Source organism: Zerene cesonia, chromosome 18, assembly GCF_012273895.1.
Source record: "Zerene cesonia ecotype Mississippi chromosome 18, Zerene_cesonia_1.1, whole genome shotgun sequence".
NCBI classification, from domain to species: domain Eukaryota; kingdom Metazoa; phylum Arthropoda; class Insecta; order Lepidoptera; family Pieridae; genus Zerene; species Zerene cesonia.
The window spans coordinates 5,711,437-5,728,892 of NC_052119.1; the positions used below are offsets into that span (position 1 = coordinate 5,711,437).

The window sequence follows — 17,456 nt, forward strand, 5'->3', positions numbered from 1 at the left end:
GTGTTTGTTATACTTTCACGCAAAAATTACAGAATCGATTGCAATGAAATTTACGTAGACAGCTGGACCACTGGATTAACACATAGGCAACTTTTTATCCCGATATTCCTACGGGATATAACCTTACGCGGGTAAAACCGCGGGGCGCAACTAGTACAGTCCTACGTTAAGAATGTCTTCTTATTCTACAGTATCTATAATCTACATTAACGTCACATTAATTTTAAACAGGTTTCATAACAAACATAATATTATATATAAAGAAAGACGACCACGAGTGTCACATTTTTCTCAATTATCACACAAATTACGACTTATTGATTATTTAATAAATAAGAGTTTTATTGTACATATACTTAATTAATGCTGTTGTTATTAATTGAATATCTTAATAGTAATACATTATTTATATGCAATATACAATAAAATTATTGCAGTGATGTTTTTGTCGTAAATAAGAGAAGATTTCCATTGAGATGAAATTTACAAAAGCATGTATTAATTATAGATAGTATAATACCGTCAGATAAAACATGTTTTTCCAAACCTAAATAATTAAATTCGTTCCAAAATATAAACTAGAATAAGACTAGATATTTAAATCATGCATACGGCTAATCTTCAAATAAGGCTTTAGAAGATTTGACCACTATAAAAAGTTTGTATTTTTAAGGGACATTTACTTCAACAGCAAAGGATGTGAACCTAAAAACAATACAATTCTTAGTAAAATTGTAACGTAGATGTGGTGTTTTTACATCAATATTAGTTCATATTGTTTGATTAAGTACTGTTAATTAGAAACACTAAGACATGCAGCGTGAAACCACGATTATAGAATTTACTTATGTCATAATTTTAGTAATTATTTATAGTGTACTAGAGATTGTTTTGAATTGTGAAAATGTGTGCCAAGATCGTCTGTTGGGACTTTGAGGTTATTTGCTTAAAAATACATACTTACTTATATTATAAATATGAAAGTGTGTTCGTTTGCTTGTCTTTCTTTCACGTCGAACCGAGCGATTTTATGGTTATAGTTTGTGCCTAGTGTAAGGATACTAGATTAGTATGGGCTACTTTTTACAATGGTGAATCATCCCATGTGGGAAAAACGTTGAAAAACACACGTAGTAAAAGGTGGATATTTAGTAGGTACTGTACCAATGTATAAATACTTACAGAATAAATACGTATTCAGTGAATATACAATATCTATATTTAATAAACAATCTATGTAAAAAGAAGGTTTTCGGCACCTGTAGTTGTAATCATTCATTAGTATTATGTAATACGTCTTATAAATAGAATCATCACATAAACTTACGTAACAATTTAATTAATTAATAATCTCATCAATGATACATGTTGTCTACAGTCTGACCAAAGTCTGATAGTGTTTTCTCCGGGCATTTCCTTGACAAGAGGTTAGCTGATTCAACTAAATTTAACTCGCTAGGCGTATCATAAGCACGTACTTTATACGTGTCCACGTTGATTACTGTAATTAACAATAAATGTAATAATATTTACAAACAGTTACATATGTTATTATCGCAATGCATTTAAAATATAATGTTATGGTAACAAATGTTTAATTGATTTTCATAAATACGATAAAATTCTTGACATGAATGAACGAATACATAAATTGAAGATGTTATTATGGTTGCGTAATGTATACTGGTTGAAATAAGGATGTGAGTTTACGTTGAATTCGAATTAAAATGCTTCTACACCTCTCTTTCTTACTGGAAAGAGAGATTGATGCCAAATTTTGTTCATGCTATTAGATAGTCTAATGTGACTTTAAGAGTATTGGACTTTGAATAGGATAATGAACGTTTAAAAACATGGGGCTTACTTAATTTGTGCTATGTAACATACGTTTTACTGATGCAAGGATATTGTAATATCAGTGATGACAGTGTAGTGAAGCGTATTCCGTATCGTGCCTAAAAATCTTTTTGACATTATTTGCTCGTTTTATCCTAGCATTAATAACTATTGTAACCAAAAACCAAACTGCCTTCAATTTGTCAGAACTAGAACAAATTTAAATGGGGCTACACGAGAGGCATCAGCTTTACCAGTAAATCCACCAGCAAAAAAAACAATCATCAAAATCAGGTTGTCCTGCCGGAAGTTCTAATAAAATAAAGCCAAAAAAACATACAAAGAAATATAATTTGATAACCTCTTGCTTATTTTGTAATCGGTTGAAAAACAATAAAACCTCACTACGTTTGACACAAACTTTACTCAAAGTTCAATCTCAAACTGTTATCTCTGTGATATATTTTGAAGCGGCAGAATCACAGCACTTCAATATTAACGTATGCTTGTTTGGAAGGAACACATTGTGTATTACGTCATGCTTTATAATTGTTCAATGTAGATAGTTATCAACTTAACCGTTCGGTCAAATTGCTTATCTTTCGACCCGACCGCACACATTATGAACGGGTGGTCAATTGCCAAAATATGATCAAATGCGGCGGAAACTTTCACGGATGGGTAACGTTCAAATGTATTGTTTTGTTTGAACCTTATGTATTAGTTAGTATGCGTGAATATTATCTTCAAATCGACTATAGTCTTCTGAACGACTACCTTTTCAAGGGAGAAAATAGGATAGAGCGTTAAGGAATTTAAACCTTTTTAATGGATTATTTATTTGTTTGAACCTATTTTAGGGACGGAAATCAAGAAGTGGTTGTCCTTCAATTATTTGAATTCATTTCTTAATTAATTAAATACGAACATTAAAAGTATTATTCTATTGAGAGAGTCGAGCATGCGTCGGCACAAATTGGGGCAGCTCGCATCGGGAAAGTACCACATCCCCACAGAAAATCGTAGAATAGTACCATGCTATTGTGTTTCACTCGGTGAGAGGGCAAGCCGGAGGCCCCTTTCCTTTTCCTGACCCTTCCCTGTTCATTCTTTCCAGTAGTCAATCCTTTCCTTATCCTCTACCCCTTAAAAGGGGGCAACGCAATCGCAGAGGGCATCTGCGAATTTTCCTGGGCGGTCATCGCTTACTATCAGGCGAACCACCAACTCAGTTGCCCGCTATGACATAAAAAAAAATAAACAAGCAGTAGCAGTGACAATGTACTATTACCCAAATAACCCTGAATAAGAAAATAATGACGTGTAGGTTAGATATCAACATCTTATCTATTATCACGAACTATATTAAACTAGGATTATAATTGCTAACACGCCTAATAAATAACCAGATTATGTTTCTTACCCAAACTGACAAAAAAAAATTAACCGAAGTATACCTACAATCATAAAAATGTATATAGTTAAGATTATCTGAATAAAAGTCTTTTTACCCAGGAAAAATATAAGAAGTTTATAACTAAAATATTCTGCTTTATCAAATACAGTAAACGAAAACATTCTTTTCTAACCAGACCCTATAAATACTTCACAATATACATGTAAATTTAATTATGTGTTAATTTCTGTGTTTCACCCAAAAATCATCTATAATTCTAAGCTAAGTCCTCTTTTTTATGTTAAGGAATCAAATATTGTCATTACAATTTATGCCATAGAGCTTTTATCAGAGCTTTATTGCATAATATCAGCTTCTACAATGTATTTTCTTGTGTTTGATTTTACGCGAGTACTATATATACATTTAGAAATTAAAAACAGTCTCCCCGTGACCACGCTCGCTGTAAAGTGTTCGAAACGTCGGGTTAATAATATAATGAATAAATCGCGTTTAAAATCCGTTAAAAAGCTTCTACACTCTGCACTGTCTAACAGTTTGTTCTATCTAAGAATATTGTGTTCTTTGCGTTGTTTCGTATTTTAAATTCCAATATTTGTAACAGTATGATTTGTATCAGTATTTCTTAAAATAATCAGCTTTCATTTAATTAGCCTAACCTTTTATATACACAATATATAACTTATATTAACATAGATATATTTAGGAAAACCATATTTACAGTTTGCACCCCCAGTTACCACAAACAATTTCACATATTTATTGTGAAAGAATGAATTTGCGTCACAAGTTTGCATGATTTTAGCACATTTTTGTTAAATAATCACTTAAGCCATTCATATGTGCGATATTTATATGTATAATTTATAAAGAGCGTTGGAAGGAATGTTGATCGCTCTTTTAGTTCAATGATTTTACTAAAGAAGGAAGTGGAGATAGAGAACTTTTCTAATATTTACTCTGACTGGAAATTAAAGACTTAAAAGGTCATAGTCTTTTGGTATGTCATACCAAAAGACTAGAAAACACTATCAGCCAATACTGCCAACATCCGAAAAAATACTCTACATACCAACTGCGGAGAAACAGGTGGAAGTAGTTCACAACCAACAATTTTTGTAAGACCTTCAAGACATGTAAAATCTCAGTCTCCCCGTGACCACGCTCGCTGTAGTGTTCGAAACGTCGGATTAATAATATAATGAATAAATCGCGTTTAAATCCGTTTAAAAGTCTTTAATTTTTAAATGTATAATACTCGCGTAAAATCAAACACAAGAAAATACTTTACCTTTTTACTGACTGATTTCTCTTACATATTTTAAGGTTCTACTTTTAGGAGGGATTATCTTTGTTGTGTCTCCATCCGAGATAGAACCAACAACTAAAAAGCCAATTGCAACATTTACCATACATATTATATAATACGCACTGGAAATAATCACGAAATAATGAATCCATGAATTACTAATTGCCTATACCCGTAACTTCTTTAATTTCACACGGAACAGTTAATAAGGCGGGAATATAATTTATACATTATATAAATCATAGAACACCCACATAGAAAGTTAATGTATGGCAAATACGATTGGATTGAATAATGAAAATCATCATGATCTCCGTATTCAATAAGCGCCGGCGCATTCAACGGACTTTTTGCTCATAACAAACACATATGCTGCTTACAGTTGGGCGATTGGTTTACGACTAATCATATTATAAGACTAGTAATGCCTCCGATCTTGTCTGTGTTTATAATACTATGTAACCACGCAATGAGATGGATATAACTTACTAATGTATCAAATATGTACTAAATTTCGAAATCGTACCGTTACAAAGCGGAAAAGTTACTTGCTAGCATTGTATTTTTTTCTTAGAAGAAGGCTACATAACACCAGAGTTATTTTTGATATGGATTTCAATACGGTATTAATTAATGGGGATAGTATATAAAAGAGGTGCGTAAAAGTATAGTCTTATCCAATATAATGGTTTTCTATTGACACAAGAAACAACGAATATTATTCATGTAAACAAAAATTTCTGACAGAGAAATCGATAATATTAAAACAATAACCTTCTAAATACGGTAACAACATTATTAGCTGTTCCGACGCGTAATATTTTAAAGATCTGTAACAAATTATGAAAAGCATATCAAATCAGTAACAAAGATGTATTACATATTATAAACGTACGTAAAATATAGTATTATATAACATTTCTTGTTGTCAATAATTACTTTAAAAAATGCATACATTTATCACTGCAGATGCGATAAAAACAATTTCCTTTTATCATGAAAAATCACTTTTTTTCAATAATCGCAGTTGGATTAGTAAATTAATCCTCATAAGTATTTTAATCATGCAATAATTATTATTTCACAAATGCATGGCTATTCGATTTTACTTTGATATTAAGCCTTTATTTATCCGAAACATCTCATAAATATATGATTCGAATATGGCAAGCATGATTCTTTGCTTATTTTTGAAATAGGAAACTTTATGATATTGCAAATTAGCAATTATTATCAAAATTCGACATGATCTAACTTCTCAACTAACTAGTCCATGACACACTGACATTTTTCTAGACATATAGATTATTAATTTATGACAAAAGTCGCACCACAAATAGTAGAGCGTCCATAAATATCCTTAAATTGAATTTCTTCATCGAGCGTGGCGTGTTTGTTAGCAATCACGGCAAATGATAGGTAGCTGGCTAAAGACAGCTATGATAGCCTACGTTTTAATATTAACACTACAACCTTTACAACCTATTCGACTAATAAGTGTGCTGTGGATTTATATTGCAATATTTTAAGTCTTCGACTCGTTCTTTCAATTTTATAGGATCGTCTTTAATATCTATGGATACCTACGTATTTTTTATAAATAGCTATATGCTTATTATATCAAGAAAATGCAATTGATTTGTGCTATCTTTTAAACAAATAATAGGTATTTATTTGAGATTACATAATATAAGTAAATATTTAACAAAATTAACATAATTATAATATATACAGTATTAATATTTTAATGAATACACATCCAACGTAACTAAATAAGATTTTTATAACACATTCTAGCTTATTTATTCAAAATAAATAAGGAAAACACACACCACATTACGCTACATATATTATAATATGAGCAAACATTTTCTTATTAAATCTCGCTAATGCGAATAAAATTATGGTTGCAATTGAATACTAATCCTTTTATAGTGTTTAGACAGTTTTTAGACATTAAAATAATATATAAATTATGTTATTATGAAGCATGTGTATTTTGTTTATTTTTTGAATGTGTCATGCATATAAATTGAGCAATAAAATTGGATTACTCGTCCCCAACTAAATAAATGTCTGTGAGAGAGGATTATGACGAAATATTTGGACATTGCTGTTATTTTGTTGAGACACTCCCGAATAAAGAATGCAATTCGACCAGTGAAAATCGCTTGTGAATCTCTTAGCATAATCCTTACTAATATTATAAATGCAAATGTGTGTATGTTCACAAAACAGCGATTTTGTAATGATTTTTGTATCTATAAGCGATTAGAGAGTGATATAGGCAACCTTTTACTGTGGTGACATCAAGTGGAATTTCTTCTCACTACGCAGGCGAAAACATGGGCGGAAATTGTATTTACATACATAAGTAATAATAAAGTATATGTTACTTATTTTCTGAAAAAGTGTGGAAACACAGTTTACTGAATATTGTAAGGGTAAAATGTCTTATACTTAGCATTATAAAGGTCTCTCACACACACAACTTTATGGTATAAAGAAAGAGGCTCTTGTGAAATAAAATTACAGGCAGTCTGGTTCAGTACTAAATCAGACTGTTATATGTAGTTATGTTGATAGCTATTTGTTAGATAAGTTGTTATCACAGAAATAATAGAAGATTTCAAAAAAATCTTGTTCTGTCGGTAATTTGAATTTTATAGATAAAGGTAATATAAGATATATTTAATTTGTAAATAGTAAAAAAAAAACTTACCATCAGGAGGCACAATATCTTCGCAGAGACGGCAAGCTGTGGTAACCTGAAGAAAAGAACAACTCATTTACTTATAACATTTAAGGCTTCATTGACACAGAAAATTAAATTAGTGAAATTTAGTGCTAATTGAAAAAGTTTCGTTAAATTAATTTCTTAGCTAGATTGAAACGTTTGCAGAAATATCAAATTTAATAAACCTTTTCAGTTGCGGTAAATACGTTATGAATAAGCAATATCTTAATAACACTGGAGGGTAACGAAAGGTTTAAAAACATTTAGCTAAAACTAGTTCTTCAAGGGATTTTATAATCTAACGCGAAAATTTAGAGTCTACTTTTCATTGGCTCTATAAAGGATTGACTATAGAAGTAATATGGATAGATTACACTTGACCTTTTAAAATTCACCCTCGCTTGCTTTTTGCTTATTACAAAGCAATTTAATTACGTAGCGTTTGCTGAAATATGACTTGTGGTGGTTTAATGGGTGTGCATTAATTAGATTTTCTGTTTAGTCTCATATTGAGGGGAAATATATTAATGGGATATATTTTAATCTATATTTCGCTTAACATACCGTAGATACTTATAGGTATAAGTAAATTGATGAGACGATAGATGATATAGATCGCATAGCTTTTGAAAACAGATTTAATTTTGTATAAAATATTGCCAAAATGGCCAAGCCAACGCTGATAATTTCATCTAGTCCGAATTAAATAAAAACTTGATCATTATTTGAAAATTCGCTAAAACCGTTACACATCCACAAATATTGGAATTTACCAACATAAAAGTATTATAGATACCATTAATCACTGATAATCACATTGTCATTGCTGGGTAATGCGATAGCTAGCAATAACAGCGGATAGAAAACAAAAACACAGTTCAGAGATCATTCAATCAACCGTTAATGGACTCAACGAACACCTATAATTTACTAAGTTGCATTCTATTGTAAGGACAGATACACATGAGTTCCGTAATGCTATCTATACATATAGAAAATTAGCGCCAATTGCATAACCAACCCTGCAATTGCGAAAGTGTTTGTTTGAGATGCTTTCTACTAGAAAACGCATTGAGTTAATTATTACATAAAAAGTTGTAGTCACTCTAGAATGGAGTATAAAAACACTATAATGCATTAAATCGGAAGTGTCATGACGTTTTTGGTATTTTCTGTTCTCGGATAATTAATTTAGCTTTGCTTAATGTATGTATTAAAAGGCTTCTCATTGATGGATTCTTTTCAATTGGCTTTCAGTTGCAAGACTAAAATATACTATGCATAGTATAGAGGTAACGCATTTGTGAATATTTTTTTATGATATCCTATGCATGGAAAAGAGAAAGAGACAACTATTTCTTTTTCTGTTCAGAAGAACATATCATTCAATCCTCCCAATCGCCAAGTATCGCATTTTATCAAAAATTTGAAACATTTCAATAAATCTGCATATATACTTCTACTTGTATAATGTATACGTGTCTGTGTGGACGTAAATGGCATCAAATTGAATTAAATTGACACCGGGAAGGTCACGTCATGCACTAATTGGAAATCAAGGCACGAGATTATTGATTGCTTTTCAATAACCATTGAAGTATGTTATTAAGTTATTTTTTCACAATTAATCTTATCTGATTGTTGTTAGGTTTTCTCTAGCAAAGCATAGCCCGTTCTTTGTTTGCTAGCAGTTCTTAATTTTCTCGTCAAAACTCTAATTATAACTCTTATATTAAGTGTGTAACCTACAAATGTTGTGAGGACAGAATAAGGTTGATTTGATTATTTGTTATTATATCAACTATAATTAAATTAATAAATTTTGCACAAAATGTATTGGTATTCGTCTAAGTATTCGTTCAATTACATTTAGTTGCTGTATGACCTTTTGGAAAAGGAGTTGTGGGTTCTTCTGGTCAGCTGGTCGCCACAGAGTAAAACAACCGAGAACACATATCGAAAAATTTCAACGAATTAGATAAACTTATTGCTTCCAAATACGAAAGACAATCAAGGAAATCTATATCGCCATCATCCAATCGTCCAATCGATCTTCGTCTTTGAAAAATGCATTCAAAATGAGTAGAAACTAAAAAGTTCTAATGCTACTATAAACACAAACAAGTACGTTGTACAAATGAGTATTTACTCTGTTTGCAAGAAGCTCTCACTATTTGATAAGCGAATGACCTGTTCAGTGCTGGAATGGTATCATTACCGACGAAAACGAATTTTCTGAATAAGCTCCAAATGTATTCCTAAAAATAAGCAGTTATTGAATATGGAAATGAATTCAATACTATTTTTGTGTAGCAAGTAAATGTTCATGATGTAATAAACTGTTAATATTCGCTTAAATTTTGCCGGCTTTTTCTCTTTCAGTCTGAAATACAATATGGAAAATAGTTTAAAAACCCGTTCCGAGACAATGCGAGTGATTAAACATTAAATAAAAAAAAAAACTTACGTCATTCAGGAATGAAGTACTTTATTAACAGTTAACAGTTAATTAATTTTCGAAATTGGGCCAATACCTTCAGACCTCTTTATATCATAGCGGGCAACTGAGCTAGAATATCGCCTGATGGATAGCATCCACCACCGCCTAGAAACATTTGCACTGACATTATCTTTGCATATGTGTTGCCAGTTTATAATACAAAAGGTGTAACGATAATATTCAGAGGGTAGGAAAATTGCAAAAAAAAAATGCAGACCTCCGGCTTTCTAACAAAACGCAGTAGCATTCGCTTACTACAATTTGATCAGTCTAATGGTACCTTCCCCGTTGCGAGCTGGCTCAATTCGTGCTCGACAACCACAATAAAAGATTATTTGGTATAAAGAACGTACAGACTAAACTGTGTGAACTCTTCGAACCATCAAAAATATATTGTCTTTGTATTACATTGTGATTAATTTAAGAATATAATAATATCAACTGGCGCTATCCGAGCAATGAACGTGTCTATATAACATATAAATCACTTAAGAAAGTTTTATCGGAATCAAGATGGATGATAAACTAAATGATAAAACCAATCGGTCGCTCGAATATATATTCAATTATACGTAGTAGCATACATTTTGAATTCATTAATTTACTTTATCATGCATATTACTGATTAAACTGCAAAAAGAATCACAAAATTAAAAATCTTAACATAAAAAATGAAGATCTTATAATTTACATAAAAAGATTCATTCAACGTAAATTTTAGTCCACGATTAATAACATTTTTACCAACTTCATTATAAGAACGAATTAAAACATCTTAGTTAAATTCCAATAAATACATTTAATACAGAGACTATAATAGAAGCCACGGAGCATAAAATTTTCATTAAAATGAATTCAATTCAGGAAGTTATTTACATTTCATTGACGCTAATCGGCTAATAAAAAGATACGCTAAAATCAAGTAATAGATACCATCAAACATATTGTTATAATCTTTCTATTATCAAAGTCTTTACTATTTGCACTATTTATTTATTATGGTTGGGAGAAGTCGTACTTTCCAAAGGAATCGAAACCGCATTTGCAGTTTAGTATTAGTATAGTGCTGGTTTGTAATTCTATAGTAAAAGTAAGTGTAATATTTCAAATAAATAAATGGACTATTCAACGCAAAAATATCGTACCCGTAGTTCCTGAGATTAGCGCGTTCAAACAAACTTTTCGTAAAAATAAATAAATTGTAAGAATGAAATTACACTACTTCCAAGTTGAGATTACGTGTTTTTTTTCTGCTAACGTGTTTTGTTATGCACCTAGTATTGTTTTTATGGATACAACATACAAAACAGTATTCGCAGCATGTATTTATTTTGATTGCAAAACAATTAACGCAGAACGCAAATGATAAGTTAACCACTTAAATTGAAAAACTTGTATATATATTATATGTATATTTATAACAAAATTATATCTTGAAACTTATGTCTATGATAAATTAAATAAACTTTATAAAATTGCAGTAGTTTAATTAAAGCCACATACAGTAATGTATTTTTGGAAATGCAATAAAAATTAAATAGCAACTTACATAGCCGAACTTTGCCGTCATGTTTTGTCCCGTTGTATATTACGTTGAACATACATCTAACTGAATTTCCCAGCCGATTTTCTTACGCTAAAACCGAACAATCCACTTTTATGTAATAATTTAACACACTTCGCATTCAACAAAAAAAAAAAAAACACTCAAAACAGCATATTTATACGCCTTTATAAGCGTTACCGCAAACAATAGGCTTTGTAGTCACACGAAAAAATAACTAAGCACGCTCTACGTTTGCTGAAATTAAACACCTCGAATTGTTTTACACCACTTTCATAGATTTTCCGGATAGGCGTGTACGATAACTACGGCCACTCAACATTTCGCTAGTCCTGTGTCTTGAAGAGTGGCTGTGTTTACAACGCGATGTTAAACTTTTCCAATTTTTCATATGCCGCTTTTCACGCGCGTATTTATTCGACTTCCGTCACAACAACTCCATGCGCACTCCTCGGCGGACGGCCGACGACTACGAGATAAAAACCGCGCTTGATTAAAAACTTATAAGCTAAAACTTTTTTGTTGGTGTGCGTGTGTTTAAGACGATATGTGCACAGGCTTTTTGTCTGAGCCATGCTCGATTTTCCCTTTACAGCCCTACAACGTGGATGCATCTTACATCTTCATGTGGGCTAATAAATAAGGCTTTCAAACTGTCGATTGAAAGTTTTAAGGGATGTCACTATCTCCAATCAAAGTAAGTATATGGGTGTGTAATAAAAGCTTGCGTTTTGAAAGAGAAAAATAAAAGAGAAATGTGAATAGCGTCCACGAAACGTTTATACACCTGAGTGCTTGAGTGGCCAACGTAATCTATGCGTGGCTTTATCGAAATGGGCCAATGCGCGTACCTACCTCACTCCTTTTTATTTCGCTCGAGAAATCCTTCACCCGAGCGATAGCGTCGTTTTGCTTAACATAAATTACCTTTTTACATTGAACCTGAATCGATCGAACTATGCTAATCAGCAATGGAGTGTACTGCAGCGTCGTTTACGTAAATCAATGTTAAAACAAACAAAACAAAGAATGTGTACTAAGATTTTAGTCGTAAAATATTAGTAGTTAAATGCAGTCTTTAGGAAATTAAAATACGTTTCTTTTATTGTGAGACATTTAGAAATACAGAATTTGTTTTATTACAACCGTATTAAATATTTTACTATCCTTAGCAACGATTCCGATAAGTAAAATAAACACATTACAGTTTATTCAGCTGTTAATTTCTATTGAATCAATTGCGTAATTGTTAGTCAATGAGTATCGGAATATTGTTAATGTTAAGGTTAATGCTTATACAATTTGTAATGCGATGCGATGTGCATTTTTCGTGAACCACGTTCTAATTATAATAATATATGTATTTATTAAACGTTATGTGTTTAACCAAATCTATCTATCTAAAACGATACTTTCAGGACGGGGACAACAAACATAGTTATAATTCGTCTTTTTGATTGGTCAACTGTTTTCAAATTCATGGGATATTTGAATCAAATATAAATGCATAAAACAGCTAGCTATTTATGCAAATTAAACGTTTCCAGCACTATAGAAAAGGAATACTTTCAAGTACGAAAATATAAACAAAACGGACGGCGCTACTTACACTTACAAATAGTTTTCTTCAAGAGGTTTCGAAGTTGAAACAGACCTCTCCTAAGGTTAAGTGCAAATATTAATTAACTAGATAATTACATTCAAAACAGCCTAACACATTAAGCCTACGTCGCTTTATTTGCACATTCATTTAGCGTGTGTGTATTGTTGTTTAAAACATGTCATTGAGAAGCGTTATGACTGGTGATGAAAATTTTGAATACGTAATTGACTGTACTGTTAGTGGGAGGAGATACCATCACCCTGTAATGCACAATGGTTATGAAATAAAAATACATCTCTAAGGATGTTTGAAACCAGGTGGTATATATAATAAGTGCGTAAAATATTTTGAATTATTGTTCTACGTGATAATACAATACAATTACAATCTAAGTCTTTTTACGTACACTGGTACAAAATAATTCAATCTCAACCTTTGGACTCGACTGTCACGTTAATAATCTATTATTGAATAAAAGTAGTGCCTTAAGGAATAAGGCAGTTTTCTACGTGTGAAAAAAATCAAAAGCGGATGCGTAATTTTATAATTTATCTGCAACACATTATTTACACAATGTAAGCAGAATATTTTAGAATGCAGAGCAGATAAAAATGAGTTTTTAAAAGCGGATAATATAAAAATCCACTAATCCTAAATTCTCCGTACAGTTTAGTAAAATCATTTTCCTTATTACACAACATTTAGCCTCGAATTGTACAAAATAATACTATATTTTAAGGCTGCAACCTTATACATGTATCAAGTAATATATAGACGTTAACATTCAATACAAATCATCATTAGATCCTAAATGACCGTAATACTGGCTCTTCCTACATCCGACATCGTTCACACGTAAATTAAAGATTCTATGTTCTTCCTTTTAACAATTGTAGAGAGGTTCTGAGGATCGTTAAACCAATAACCTCCTTTTTCAAGGATTGTTTTATGAAGAATGATGTTAAATACAAATTACTAATTAATTCCTCCTTTCCTTGATTTTAAAATAAATAATAGATAATTATAATGCCGCTAAGCTTAACTTCAACATTTTACTGTTTTCGACGGTGTAGCTTTTTATTTAAAATTATTGCATTTCCCGCTTAAATAAAACATTTAATAAATACAATTTTAGACAAACAATTTAAACAATTTATTTAAATACAGCTTTGGTGGGTGGTTACATATACTTGGAACTCTCCTGATAAGTTTAAAAAATACATTTCTTATGAAGTACAAGTCATTTGAATTTGAACCCGAAATATTTGTAACAGTCGGGCGATTCACAGGTATCTGTGTAAGTAATATTTTAACAATTGGTCTTAAATTCCTACTCATGTTTCGCAGTAGCGATGTTTATTTGCCGACCTATACCAACTGTTCGCAAAAAGCTACGTCATACATTTATGAAATCATATGCATAAAACGTAAAGGTTTACACACACTAGGGAAGGGATAATTCGAACTATTTCATTATAAGCAAAAACACGCGAAATATTTCAATCGTCACATCTCCCTTCAAGATAATGATGATGATTTTTTTTATAAAATAATGAAAACCGGAACTGAACTTACGAATGAGATGTTTTACGTACCTAAAACCTTTCAGCATCTTATTCTGAATTCGAGGAAACTCATATAAAATCCATTACAAACCGCAAAAGATTCCTTCCCTGAATCTCATGTTCTACACATAAAACTACTGGTCACAGAATAGGAACAATGCATTGAACAAACCCAGAAAGATGAAGTCAATAAATCAGCTATTTACGTTCTTCCGTTAGTCTGTATAGCGCCGGAACATAAAATCCGGTGGAACAGCTTGTTCATGCACATCCGTATTAATATCCTACTTATCCCAATCATCAAATAACTGCATGTATCCTTCATGATATATGTGATAATAGATGGAAAGGATTGTAGAAGCTTTCGTCTTCTAAATTTTCATATCCCCCTCCTATACGGTAAACATCGTACCAGAATCGAGAGTAACTTACATCCGCGCTATAATCGATATGGATAACATATTTAAGACGGTTAAGCTGAGGAGTTTCTCCGTAAAGATTAAACACAGAAACTTAAGAATATTTTACATTCAGTTAGATCGGATAAGCTATTATTATAATATGGCATAACCATGCATGAGTTTTAAGCAGAAATATTTATAAAATCTATTTCCTGTATAATAATTAAAATCTAAAGTAACAAAAACTGTTTTGAGCGTTACTTTGTAGGAAAAAAGTAGGTTTAGTACTTTACAAAGCGATTCGAGATTCAAGCTAGGATGTTGCCTACACTACAAACAGTGTACAAACCACTTAATTGTGTCGAATCATGTATAACAATTATAGTATTAACAAAGTAGAGAATACTTTTTTTTATTCAAATAAAATCATGTACGTAGATATAATGGTATGCATGTGAGTGAGTGTGTGTGTCAGAGAGTGTTTGTGTATTTCTTTTCATGTGTAAATGCGTCACGGGGATAATGAATTAATTTAAATGCTATCCTAATATCTTTTCATCTTTCTATGTATATAGTTAATTCTTATATTGCAACTAGATCTTCGGTGTCGCTTCTAAAAGTTCAAGTGACAAGATTTCATTTTTAAAATGCATATTGAATTTTTCTTTATAGATATTGCCTTACTGTTGTTTTTAAAAGTGTGCTTTGAGAGATTAAGATGGGCTTGATCCAGACTTTTTTTTTGTATTTTTATTCTATGCCAATAAAATACGTCTTATTCACATTAAAACCTCTTATAACCATTAAAAGCCTACTGAAAGAAAAACATAACGTCATTAGTAAATGGTCTCAAGGTTAACACTCCAAACTTATAAATTTTTCTCACAAGAAAATAGAAGGTACTAAATAAATAAGTAGAAATAAATCCTACATTTCGCTATAATACCTCATTTCGCGTGTTCAAGTATAAATCAACAAAATATTTAACATACCATTCTTATGTATGAGCGTCATGTATTTGTCAAATATTTTTGTGGTTAATAGCACCGTGAAAATTTCCATTTTAAATTTCCATATGTAAAGATTCTTTCCTTTAATATACGGAGAATAACTGACAATAATTTCCTATCAAACACAAAAGAATCATGTCTATCGATTTAAAACCTACAGATTTATAACCTTTACGATTTAAAACCTACAGTAACAAAACAAAAAATACAGTCGATTTGACAACCTCCTTTGCTCTTTGAACGTCAGCTAAAAATTTATATCAAACAATAATTTTCACACATTAGGCGTTAGAATAACTTGTGGTATTAGGTCAATTACTAACATAACAACAAATCTAATAGACTTTATGGTTCATATTAGCATAACCTTGATTTTCCGTTATCTAAATATTACCTACATTTGAATGGCATGTATACAAGCGAATGTATATCTTATTGCATAACGCACTCTGTAAATACTTCCTTATATTTCTGATGCGAGTTCACTTCAAGTGAACCGTTCGTTAAATATTTTAAAAGCTAAATGATACCACTCGGTTATACGGCTGGCAAATAATGACTGACCCCTTGAACATTGCGTTTTTGAACGAATACCGAGTACTTCAACAATTTAATATCTGTTCTATATTTAATGTGTAAAATGGTATAATTCAAAAATACCTACGTTGATGAAAAGTTTTCATGGCTGACTACATTAAAAAGAAATTTCAATAATAACAACATTCTTTACTACAACGAGTCTATAAAAGTATAAAATGTTGAGCAACTTATTTAAATCTATTATATTTCTATTAAACACAAAAAAAAAACAGTTTTTTTTTTTATAAATTCATTTTATTTTTATCATTGATTGACTATTGGTCACTATATAAATCGAATTAAATTAAAGGTAGTCTACTTTTAATTAATTTAGTTTTTAAATAAACCGAAACATATCATTAACAAATACTATTTATAAAGGCCCCTCTTAGATAACTATGCAAAAATCCTAAAGCTTTAAAAAAATTATAACGCAATACCTCTTAGTTTCTCAAATATCACCATCACATATAAGTAACCAAAAAATCTAGTATCCGGAATGTTAGATCTAGCCGTGTAACGCTAAAACTAGTCACATTAGTAAATCGTGTGACGACGTGTGTGTTTGTTCGATCAATTACATATATGAGGCGCCAGTCGACAAATAAAAGTACATTAACTTTGTATGTAATGTAGTTATTCTTACATACCTTGTTTAAGGTTACACTATATATTTTATAACGTAATAAAATAACCTTAAAAATGCTAACATGTTGAATGTTGATACTAAAATAATATTGAATGGAAAATGAAGTATTAAATTTTATATGACTATTCATAATTTCGGGATATCTTTATGAACCATCTCGAACAATAATATTTTTATAAGGACTTAAGCTTCATTTACTTCTGATAACTCTATTTACGACACATGAATAATGAATATGTATTAGACTAAATATTATAACAAATATATTACTACTAACATATATACT

The 17,456-nt window shown here is 30.9% G+C and overlaps 1 protein-coding gene across 3 annotated transcripts in view; it reads right to left on the reverse strand.

Moving 5' to 3' along the window:
• Nucleotides 1-17,456, reverse strand: part of LOC119833845 — an 80,125-nt gene that overhangs the window by 18,057 nt on the left and 44,612 nt on the right. For 2 of the 3 annotated variants that reach the window (XM_038358048.1, XM_038358047.1), the window contains exon 3: nt 7,285-7,330. In XM_038358048.1, the coding sequence (XP_038213976.1) occupies nt 7,285-7,330 (46 nt within the window). Of the gene's footprint in view, nt 1-7,284; nt 7,331-11,348; nt 11,814-17,456 lie in introns of those variants that run through there. The other variant, XM_038358049.1, reaches the window with a different exon arrangement.